The sequence below is a fragment of the Gavia stellata genome, chromosome 19 (genome assembly GCF_030936135.1).
Source record: "Gavia stellata isolate bGavSte3 chromosome 19, bGavSte3.hap2, whole genome shotgun sequence".
NCBI classification, from domain to species: domain Eukaryota; kingdom Metazoa; phylum Chordata; class Aves; order Gaviiformes; family Gaviidae; genus Gavia; species Gavia stellata.
This window is the reverse complement of record NC_082612.1, coordinates 13782051-13794001: the sequence shown is the minus strand read 5'-3', so window position 1 is coordinate 13794001 and position 11951 is coordinate 13782051. Positions and strand designations below refer to the sequence as shown.

At 42.8% G+C, this 11951-nt stretch overlaps 1 protein-coding gene across 1 annotated transcript; it reads right to left on the bottom strand.

Annotated features, from left to right (window-relative positions):
* Positions 1–521: 521 nt before the first annotated feature.
* On the bottom strand, positions 522–11296 carry MGST2 (microsomal glutathione S-transferase 2). The gene is made up of 5 exons (XM_009814390.1): positions 11239–11296; positions 6104–6203; positions 4837–4907; positions 3081–3162; positions 522–654 (listed from the first exon to the last, which is right to left on the bottom strand). The coding sequence occupies exons 1-5, from the start codon at positions 11294–11296 to the stop codon at positions 522–524; spliced, it is 444 nt and encodes a 147-aa protein (XP_009812692.1).
* Between the last annotated feature and the right edge of the window lie 655 nt (positions 11297–11951).

Here is an 11951-nt window from a genome sequence, read left to right as displayed (position 1 = left end):
TGCTTGAACAGCCTCCTGCAATGGGATTGGATATACTTGGAAAATTGGGACCTCGCAGCAGCAGCATATTGCATTGAAGCGTGTTTTTACATTTGTGCAGAACGGATGGCACTGCTGGGGGAAATGAAGAGGAGTGAAGGAAGACTACAGAGGCGTTGGCAAAGCTGAAGGACATTGGGTAAGATGGGCTGACGCTTGCAGTGCCAGTTGCAACTAAATTACTTAGTGAATTAATAGGTTTAGTTTTATGTAATTTGTTTAGGGTTTACAATACTGTACGGGAAAACAGAACATTTAATTGCAAGTGCAGATGTGACGTGACATTCTGTCTTGCTGACTTTTTTTCAAGACTGTAGGGAAAGGTGAAAGCGCAAACAGCTCAGGGAAAACATGCATTTTACATTGCAAAGGGCTGTTAGTAAAGAGCTCTGATGCTTTATTCACATGCAGCCTATAATCTTTTTGGTGTTCAGGGAAAGCATCCACGTTATTTATTTATTTAAAAAAAAAAAAAAAAGTCTTCAGAACAATTTACGTAGTTTCTTCATAATGCTGAAGTCCAGGTATTCATCCAGAAAGCTGTTAACAATCCCAGCTGCACCCAGGGTCATCAAGCATATCAGAATTACCAAATTCAAATAAAAACCTGTTAACCTAGAAATGGAAAGCAGAAAAATACTGTTAGGAGCGGTACATGGTGTGTACACCATGGTGTGTACACCCTCCAGTGAGCTGGGAGGTCTGCTGCTGGTTATCACTTTGACTTGGAGATGGATTTTCAGACCGGAAAGGAAGAGCGCTGATCCTACAAAATCAGCCATTCGGGCACTTGCTGGGGATGGGAGAGGGTTGGGTTATTTTATTTGTACAAAATCGAAAGCTCATGCAGAAGAGGCTGGGAAAGCCCTTCAGGTTTGAAACACAGAGCTCACTTTTTGGGCTCGTGTGAGCAGGGAGCTTCCCCTCCATGCACACCCTCCTGGAGCTGTTCTCAGTTGCCTTGGTGCAGACTCTGGTCTGACAGGCGTATTCTGGGAGTTGCTGCTGGGTTGGTCTCTGCCAGCAAAGCAAGCGACGCAAGGTTTCTTTGGAGAATCCCATCACGTTAGCTTTGGAGAGAGGTCTGAGGAGCTTGTCAGCCTTCGATTCATAGCTGGCTATCCCCATACCCAGAGAAGCTGAAGAGGTTGGGTGTGGGGAGCCTGAGAATCTCACTGGTGCCTAAAGAACTGATATAAGTAGCCTTTCTGGGCATGCCGTATCTAGCCGTGGGTTTCAAAATAGCGAAGTACGAGATTTCCTCAGGTTCAGGAGAGCACGAGAAGTCTTTCGCTTAGCCCTTTAAGTATGTGTCAGAGCCAGGTGGAGGGAGTGATAAAGGATACAGGTCACTTGCAAAGGCCTCTCCAGCACAGAAACCGAGCAGAAGGTGCATGTTCCTGTTGTGTTCTTAAAAAATCCAGCCTTGGCAAATCTGAACTGCAATTCACGTAGTCAAGTGCACGAGTATGTGTCGTAACCAGCTGTTTGACTGCGTGGACCAGGTTTGTCTTTTTAACTATCACAGCTGTAGTCAGTGATTACGGTTGAGAATCAGTGCGAAGGCTAATTACCTTCTCGCTACTAGGGCTGCTGGAGGCTTATTGTATGTTTTGGGGCCAGGTTCTGCATGCCCGACTTGTGCTGACCTGTCGCTAGCTGGAGCGCCCGCTGAATGTTAGCACCAGGCAGGCATGCAGCGGCAGGCCGTGTCAGCAAAGCCATTTTCTTGGGCTGCCAGGCCGACTCTCGGCAGCCTCTGTTCAGTGCAGAGAAATTAGAGTCTCACCAGAGTGTAAAGCTCTAATAGTGAAGCCAGCCACTGTTCTTAGGCTTCCTTGAGAGGCTGAAACTATTGGTCTAAGTACTGAAGTAACGCATGGGAAAGATTTCTTGAACCAAGGAGTTTTTAGTTTGTTGATTAAAGAGAAGTCCGTTATGCTCTGCTTGTTCATTTACTTAGACTGTTTTGCTCCCCAAATTTCCTTAATAGTCGCTAGTCTTCTGGTTGGTGTTCATTGCATCATTTGAATTACTGCATCTCTTATTAGGAAATACAGAATTATCTCCACATACTTGCTCTAGAATATGCAGCCTCTCCCTTCTCTTAAGCAACAGCTCTTCCAAAGAGGGTAAAGGATTGGTGGAGACGGGAGTGTGAAGGAGAATGGTAGCATCAGTATACAAGCTATGGAAGATAGCCCTGTAGCATAGTCTTTTGCTGCTGCAGGATTATTCACTACAAAATAGTCTGGTTGTGTTGTATCTTCCTCTAGAAATACACATCCAAAGTCTTTTAATTTTATGACAAGCATATATCATGCTATTTTCTTATGACTGATATGTATGCTGGAAGAGGAGCCTTAGGTCAGGACACAGAAGATAGTGCAGAGGCTTCAGTGAAACAAGAAATAAACTGTGTGTTTGAGTGTTTATAGTGGAGGCGTGTTTTGCCAGTGTGCATGTTTGTTGAAGCAGAATCCACGTTACAAGATGCTGTGCACTTAACATTCATTAACGTATGCTTATCTGAAGCTGTGTTCTCTTATCTGTCTGGTGAAGGTTCATCTGCCTACAAGGCCAGATTTGCTCGCTTCCTTTAGTGCATGTTGTATGGCTAGAGTAAAGGTCTTAATGTGACAATCTAAGGAAAAATGAAAATAGCAGGCAGGCAGGCGCTGTGCAAGCCTTGCCTGAGCAGTCTCCCATCCTACAGCAGGTCCGGAGCTGCAAAACTGCGTTTCTGTTTTCAGACCTCTCCAAGTCTGGTTGCCAGTATGCTCAGTACAAAGCAGCCACCCACAAGGTGAGTATCAAACCTTTTCTCTCTCGTGACCTGTAGCACGTGTACATCTTAACCTAGGCTTCTGCTGTAACAGCCAGCCCTCTTCCCTGAGGGCTTCCGCTTTGGACCTCTTGCTGACACTTTACACATGTTGCATTCAATTATAGTCACTTTTCACTGCCAGTCCTTGGCTCCCAGCCCAGCTTCAGACCACAGCCTGGAGCTTTTAACCTCCATTCAGCTGGTAGCTCCTTACCTTCCTTTCACAGACTGTACGTAACCATGGAAGTACTTGTAGCGGGCAAACACGTACAACACGCCCAGAAAGGAAGCTAATTCTAAGAAAGAAAAGATTAATGGGGGGGGAAAAACAGTTAGAAAACTAAAAAATGAAGAGCGTAGACAGTTAACCACTTTAGTTATGTTTTCTAGTTATATAGCTTTGGGGATTTGCTACCCATACCCTTGGAGGTTATCTTGGGAAAGAATCATGCAAAAGACATATATGTATTCTTAAACATTCGTTACAGGAAGCTCTTGATACGGGTTTACAGATAGGAGTGGGCACAGGACTGTCCAAACAAATCTAAAAGCATTGCCTGGAAAGGAGGTCTCAAGAACTGACAGGAATCTGTAGCCCCCCCAGTTTGGTGGTTATCCCAGAGACAGGATAGTGCGCTGGAGCACTGTGGCTTGACCCAGCGCTGTCATTTTGTATTGTTACAGCAGTTTGTGCTAAAGGGGAGTGTTTGTTTTGGAAAGAGAATCTTATTTATGTTGTTAATAACCTGCTTTGCATTTATATAGCAGCTTTTATCCAAGGACATGAGAGAAAGCTGTAGTGAAGTTAGCTTTCTGACCTCCCTGTGGGAAGGGTATAAAGTCACCTCCATTTGATAGATGGAGCAGGGTGTGTAGGTCAGTTGTATTATCCAGGACTAAGCTGGATAATTTTGTGTTCTTTCAAACCGTGCGAGTGAGTATTACAGAGGACAGCTTTTACTGTGTGCTGGATTAACTCGTGTAAACATATCTGTGGGAGATGCTTAGCTGAAAAAATGGCCTAAAGAGGAGGTTAACATAATCCTTCTTTTCTTACATATGACAGCGCATGTCTGTGTTGCTGGTTAGCAACTGTGATTTTCCTTGATTCAAGTGTCTGTCTATGAGCACATGTACTATCTCCTATCCAGTTTGTTGACTTAAGTGGTGCTACTTTGGATTTACATTGGATCTGCAGTGGAGGTGGGACTCTGGCTATAAGAGAGCACCAAAACAAAATTACTGTTTTGGAGCAAACATAGAAAATGGGGAAGAAAGCTCGTCGTTCAGGAAGGAGAGGTATAGTGGGCATGAGCTAGTTATCCTTTCTCCAGCCCACAGACTTCATGCTTCTAAAACATCAGCTGGGAAAGGGTTAATAAAGCAGAATGCAAAAATTAGGCTCTGTCACAAGTTCTAGCTCTATGAGACTCCACTCTATCATTGTTAAGAGACATCACAGACTCACCTTGGAAAGTCCACCAGAGGTATGAAAGCTCTGTGGTGTTTGAGTTCAGAACATTTTGCCAAAAAATGCCCTCTGCTAGGTGGCTGAGAAAACATAATAGATTTTCCTGAGTCCCCACTGCATACCTGAAGTACAATATCTATGGCTGGAGATGCCACTGTTATGGCTGTGCTTCAGTGCTCGTAATTGTTAGTGGGAAGTATCTGGGAGCTGCTTTTCTGAGTGACTCACCCTGCAAATCCACTGAATGTATGATAAATGTGCCACGTACTGGCTCCTTGGTCTGCAGAGAGAAGTGAAAGCTGGTGGGGCTATGTGAAATGCCACGACTAAGTGGGGATCTCAGTGTGACTGAGCATTCTTCTAGAAAGGCTATACTAAGGTAATGCCATTAAAAGAAGGGAAAAAGATGTCTACGGTCATTTACCTCCTGATAAAACTAAAGTGTTTTGAAAAGTTATGTAAAACTTCTCAGTCCAAGATAAAAACAAAAAGTGTTTACCTTGATTAAAAAACCATCCTGCAGTCCAGAGGACAGTCAGAAATATTGGATAAAACTCCACACAGTTTTGTCTGCAGAATAAATTTGAAAGAACATTAGTCTGGAAAGGAAAAGAACTATTGGTGGGATTTTCAGGGAGAATTGGCTTTGGCCTCATTTAGTTGCCACTAAAATTAATGCTATTGAATCCAGTGGGAGCACAATCAAGCCAGCATTAGGTGCTCTTAAAAATTCTCTTCTTTGTAATCTCAAATATAAACTATTTCAAATACTTGCCTGGTATTTAAACTTAGACAAGGATCTGGATCCCAACTACACGGAAATAAATAGGACAAATGATCCTAAATCAAATGCCTGTGCGGCAGAGGCAGGCAGGAATTCCAGCATGTGGATGTGATGTTAATCACTTATCTCCATACTCGGTACGCAAGTTTTGTGGGTCAGCATTCCCGGGACTGCAAGAGGAAGCACAGAGCTGTGCATAGGCAGCTTGGATTGCTCTGCTGGGGCAAACTGCCTTTATGAAGTGCTGTCAGGCAAAGATAGCACACGATAGATCTTCTTATGGCGCGGACCATAACACCTTTCTTCATGGACATCATCAGTTTTCCCACCAATATTTTCTTAGGATATCATTTCTTCTGAATCAATTTCTTTTAACGAATTAGGCAACTTTCTACATCTAAGGTATTCTGTTATCTAATATGTTGTCTAATGTATACAATGTCTCGTTATTGTTATCCACTACAACTACAGTTACAGCAGATGGGATTGTTTGAAATAAATATAAATACTTTTGCATAGGGTCATTAGCTAATCACAAACTGAAGCCCTTTAGGAAAATGGTGTCTTCTTAGATTGGCTATTCTACCATTATCCACTGTGAAGACAGAGGTTTTCTGTGCTCTTGTCTTCCACGTGTTTGGTGTTAGCCACAGTCCGAGAACTGACAGCACAACTTGCTAGATCCAGAACATCTGAATTCTCTAAGTCACAGTCCATTAGCTCCCAGCCCCTACTTAGGTTTGGGTAATCTGATTGCCTAGTTTGATCAGAATTTTGAGCACTGACTGTTTTAAATGAGCTGAACTTACCCCATTATCATTAAAATAATAGCTGAACCATTCGAAAAGCGATCTGTTCATTATTTTTCTTTTTTTTGAGCAAAGGATGCAAAGAAAAGGTAATGTTTTAAGATAATGTTTTTGCTTCTCTTCTGGACTGAATTGTTATTCATTGCCACCATCTTAATGATCTCCGGACTTACTGTGCACGAAATGTTCTGTCAAATTCTGGAGCTCCAGTGACAGCTGGGGGCATGACCTTGTGCTTCATTCTTGATTTCCCCACCAGCCAAGCAAAATGACCTGTAAGCAAAAATAAGGGCTCATGAATTACACAGTTCCTCGGCTCAGTTGCGTCCCTAACACATCAGTAATTTTTTAAATAGAGATCATTGTTCTTCAGCCCTTTCCATTTCGTCTGATGGAAAGAGACCAATATTAGATAAACTAGTTTTTCCCTACAAAAGTTTAGAGTTTTCCCTACAAAAGTAAGTAAGAGTGACTTACTCATGAGGAAGGGGAAAAATTGCTAATTCAGAATTACGTTTATTCTCTTTTTGCATTTGCTACACTAGCTATGACTTAAATATCCTTCCACCTCACTTGAATCCTAGAACTGCACAGCCTAGGAGCGGTCTGGTCACACTACAGCAGCCGTGTGCCACCTTAGCAGTATCTGAGTAGCCAAATTGCCCTGATGGAAGTCTCTTCCCTACTTGCTTGAATAGCATATGGTCATTTTGTTTTAGTGACGCTAAGATGCTTTGAATTATGGGGCAACGTTACAATCTTTGGAAACAAAAATCTGGTCGCCACCTTTTTAAAGTTATTTACCCGTATCTGGTAGTGCATGCTTTGCCATCTGTTGTTATTGTCTCGGACTCTCAAAGTTCAGTATGTTGGAAAGAGCAGAGAGCTGCCATTGAGGAGGCTGTAGCCTGTTCCTTGCTCTCCGCCTCATCTGCTGGAGAGCTCTGAGAGCTATGTGTTGGAGGACCTATGCTGTTTCCACCTCCACTGATGGGAGCTGATAGTACTTACTTGTCTTGTAAAAAGCATTTTATAGAACTGATGCAGTGCCATGAAAAAGATAGCTTGCTTACTGTAGAGTGACTAAATATCAGTTACTTATCAAAAAACCCCAAACCAATCAAACACTATCTCTGCACTTCTGACCTGTATTTCTAGCATCACTTCTGATGTATATATGTATACCTCATTTTACTGATGTCCTCATTACAGAAGTCTCCCCCTGAAAATTGAACAGAGGCTTGCAAGGACAAAAGGCAATACACAGCAATTTTCTGTATGCAGCAGAGCTATTTGGCATCACCCTGTTTGACTTTAAAACTCTCTAGGTACCTGGAGCTATTTTTCTGGTCGTGTTGTAGCCACCCTGTATGAGAAGCTCGCTATCTACCTTGTACCTAAACTTTACCTGGGTCCAGAAATGAGGCACCCACCTGAGTTCACTAAAAAGACTCTAAGAGGCAAGCCTCGAGCATACCTTCTGTCCTCCCTTCTGGGAGCAGTGGCATTAAAATACAGCTAGAGATATTAGTGGTGCTGCCATGTGCACCTCATGCCTTAGCTTTGTGGCCAATGCCTTTTCCCCAAAAAGCATTTTCCCATCTGTCTTCTCCCCATATAAGTAATTGCGGGCTGTGTTCAAGTGACCTCTTAACCTTCTTCTCCTGAGACTAGTCAGAGCATCTCAGATATCTCTCTGTAAGGCAGGTTTACAGGACCTTTCATTGTATTTGCATCCAGCAAGACCTCCTCCAGTCCCACCCACACATCTCTTGTCGTGCGTGCCTGGTGATTCATCCGTTAGTTGCCACCTTGCAGCCCTTTCAGAAGGGAAGAGTGGTGGCGAGGAGGGTTTAGGAACATGCTTCAGGGAGACTGAGACTTGTGGAAGCACAAGAATTACCTCTGAGAATTATTTTCCCGGAAAACTTAACTGAAAAGTTGCTTTTTAACTTCTGTCGTCCTCAGAACGATCTATTTTTTATGACAAATGGTACGTGCTGGCAAATCCTGCCTGGCTTATCAGTCAAAGTGGTAGGTGAGCCACAGTATTTTGTGCGATGGCGTTTTTAGCCAGCAATGCGTTCCTCATTTTCTGGCTGCACCGAGCCATTCGATGCTTACAACCAGTCTAGGATCAGATTTTTTCTACTGAGGAACTAAGGCAAGCCGAGGTGGCTCATTGCATCCAAATCAGTTGAAAAAAAGCCTTGAACAGATGCTGGACAAAATAAACTTACTGGGGGAAATAAGAAGATTAAGACACTGTAGGGGCCACATTGTTCTTGTTTGTTCAGTACAATTAACCAAAGCAAATCGTCAAGGCCACGGCATAACCCTGGCCTCAGCTGCAATGCGATTTGCCCTTGGTATTGCTTGGTCAGCAAGGCTCTAGTTTGAGGGGCCGAGATTTGCACAGGAGAGACGCTGGTTAACCATACGCAGAAACAGGTTGTGATAGTACGATAGTATGGCCGACCATCATAAAATCTACTTCTTTAGTGGCTTCCGCTGTGATTGATGGAACTTTGCTTCAATTAGGGAGAAGTGGGCTTTTATATGCCAATGAAAACCAAGCTGTGGCACTGTGTAACGGGAGAACAAGAGTCATGTCTGTCACCTTAAAAGAAAAGGTGAGCCCGGGGTGCAGAACAAGACAGATGCCTACCAGGGACTTGAAAAGAGCTCAGATGAGGAATAATTACTGTATTTTTTGTTAACTGCAAAGGACTTGCCTTTTAGTTCCTTTCTGGTGAATGGAAAGTAGTGGTGCCACTCCAAATTTAAGTTTTGTGATTATGGTTTAAGAAGGGCTAAAGTAAATAATAAAGCAATGGGAGAGCTCTTCTGCCCAACCCACTGAAGGTGCTGTCGTGAGGACTCCAGAAAGCACTGCAGCAGGAGTAAGTAAAGATTTTCGTAGCCTTTTCTTCCCCCTGTATCAAGTTGTCCAATTCTAGCAGGCTAAATTACATGACTGAGGTAGTTACAAAGTATGCTTGACTTGCCTTTGTTTGCTTTTTTTTGCTTCCCTCTTCAGGTGGCATTTATGGTTACTGAGTTAATGTCTTTACTGTGAAAATATGCGACAAAGCAGGCTTTCAAGGAACATTACTCTCAAACATTTTATATCTGTTAAAAAGCCTGTAGAGAAGCTGCTACCTGTATCGCAGTGTATGACAGTGCATGTTAATTTGCATGGCCTGGCCTCACAACCTTTAAAAAAAAAAAAATCAAATATTTTTTAACAATGCCTTGCTGGGTCCTGGAATTACCAAGAGTGATTTTAAAAGGTGCTAGTTCAGAGAGATGCTTCAAAATAGAGGAGTGGTGGGACTCCTGTCCTCCCTGTTTTCTCCTGTATCAATGACTGGGATTCATTATGACCTTTCATTGGATTCCCTTGTTTTCCCATTGGTCTACAAAACACTAATCTCTCAAGCAAATCTTATCTGCTTAAAACTGGATTCATGACTGGAAACCACATCCTGCATTGTTTCTGCTCTTTCTTTCTACCCTAGAGCATTTCTTGCACAGCTTAATCTTCGACTGACCTGATTTCTTTGAATAGCTCATGGTTCTGGGACACTAAATCTCGTACCTCTGATGATTGCCAAGTGAAACCTGACTTCCAGCACCGCTTCAGGGAGGTGGTATTGCCCATTAGCACCTTCCTAACTGGGGACCAGCGGCTCAGCAGAATACACAGAAGAGCAAACAGAGCACCTGTGCATGTTGTGCGTGTTTTGCTCACAGCGAGCAGTCACACGCTGGGCTGCTCCCCTTGCGTGAACTGGTTGTAACACATGCTTACGGTGCCGGTTTCACAACATTCATTTGAACTCCCATAAATTAAACCGTGTTGGTTTACCCATGCTAGAAAGCATGCTGAAAGCAAGCCAAGCTGTGATGATTTCAATCAGACCAGCAGATCAGATTCTTACACAGGTTTCTCTTTGGGCGTGATGTCAGATTGCCAGTGTCAATTAAAACCCAGGTTATCTCGTCCTTTCTGTGATTTTAACTAAGATTAACTAATATAGCTTAACCATCACAAAGAAGAACATATGTATTTTCCCCCTCCCTTCGCAGTTTCAGTATCTGTACAATTCCTTGAGCTTCCAAACTGCAGTACTTTTCCGGCTAATGTTTGTTTGTTTGTTTTTAATCCTTCCCACTTTTATGTTAAAAATCAAGGCAGGCAAGTTGAACTTTCACAGAAGTTGATGGTAAATATTGCCACCAGATAGAAATGTTCTGTGAAGATCACAAGGGTATGTTGTAACTGATCTGATAACAGAAAAAGAGAATGTAAATTTTAGGTGTTTTTTATTTGCCTTCTGTTGTGTTGGGCTTTTTTTAACCTGAAAGGGTCACATTCTCAAGCTTTTCTCTGCCGGGTACAAATGTTATTTCAGTAGTTGAGGCTTTGAGAACAAATAAACAAACTATCAAGCCACATAGATAGGTTGGTAGATAAGTTGGCAGTGCTATAGATATTTGAAAAAAAGGCAGAGTCGTTATTTTTAACTTGCTTTTAATCTCATACTAGTATAGCACAAATGCCTTCAAAATGTGTCTTGTTTCCTGGTGTAAACACGACTATATGAATCAACAGATTTCAAAGAAAATAATGACAAGCATTTAAAAAGCTGCTGCAGTTTTTGACTGATACACAGCAAAAAGCGTCTCAGGCTTGCCCCCTTCCTTCCCTAGTCCTCGATTCTCAGAGGCATATCAGCAGTGGATAAAATAAATCAATTTAGATCTTAAAGAAATGTAACGATGAGAACATAATATGGAATATCTCATATTATTGCTGCCTGTTGTAAAGGTTTGCTTTCTTCTTTTGTTTCAGATACTTAGTATATCTCTCTATTTCAGGAAACAGGTTTTACAGCGCTTTCAGTCCAGCATTGGTGTATTTGATTTCACAAATTTATTCTCACTTTTGAGGTTTTCAGTTGTATAGGTGCCTAAATAGGAATCGAAACCAAGACACAATGTGGCTTTGGGGTAACTTTACAGCTAGTTACAAGCTCTCACAATAGTATGATTCCGAAAAGTCAGCAAACAAAATGGAATTGAAAACAAATGCGTTTCTCCCACAGGGAAAAGCAATCTGTCCCACTGAGCCAACTCCCTCTCAGACTACAGCGAGGGTAAACAATGCTCCGGTGAGAAAAATCTTAGGAGTTCTCAGAAATTGAAGTTACAAAGCAGCCAGTTTATCATAAAATAACATCCAGTACTTCAGAACTGGTGGAAACCTCCCCAAGCCCCAGCCACGCAACCCCACAGATCTTACATTGCTGGAAGGCAGAAAGAAGAGAGACAGACGCAAGCAAAATTAAATCACCAGCCATGTTCCCAGCAGCTTCCGTGTGCGAGCAGGATGTGCGTATAGGAGAGAAGAGCTTGAGTGAGCAATAAGGAAAAACAACAGGTGGGAGAATTACAGTACTTTGCAGCATTGCAACAAAGGTCTGCCCTGGAAAGAAAACAGCCCAACTTTTTAAGACAGGAGTGCAAAATTATGGCTGTTTTTCATTCCTGAAAAAGTTGAAATGCAGTCAGCCAGCCCTGCCTGCCTCTTGCCTGTGTGAAAGCACAGAGAGAACAAAACCAGCCTTTCCTGCCTCTGCGGATTCAGCTGTTCTTTTATGTCTTAGATTTCAGTTGCAATCTCTCTGGGGGCGAAGACTTTGTTCTGTGTTTGTACAGGGTCTAGCGCGGCGAGGTCTGCGTCCGTCGCTAGTAGCACCACTCGAAAGCAGCAGGTGCAGGAGATGCGAGGGGGGAGCGGAGCTTTGTGTTGTCCCTACCCTTGATTTACGGGTTTTGCCGAACATGTACAACTTGGGCTCTGACGGGTGACATGACAGCCACTTTACAAGTAGTCAGCATGCAGAAAGGAATTGTTCAGGATAGTTCAAAGGGTAAAACAACGGAGAAAGAAAGAAATATCTCCCCTCATTTTAGAGCCCAGAGTACGCTTCCTATAGCTTATGCCTAGTCCGA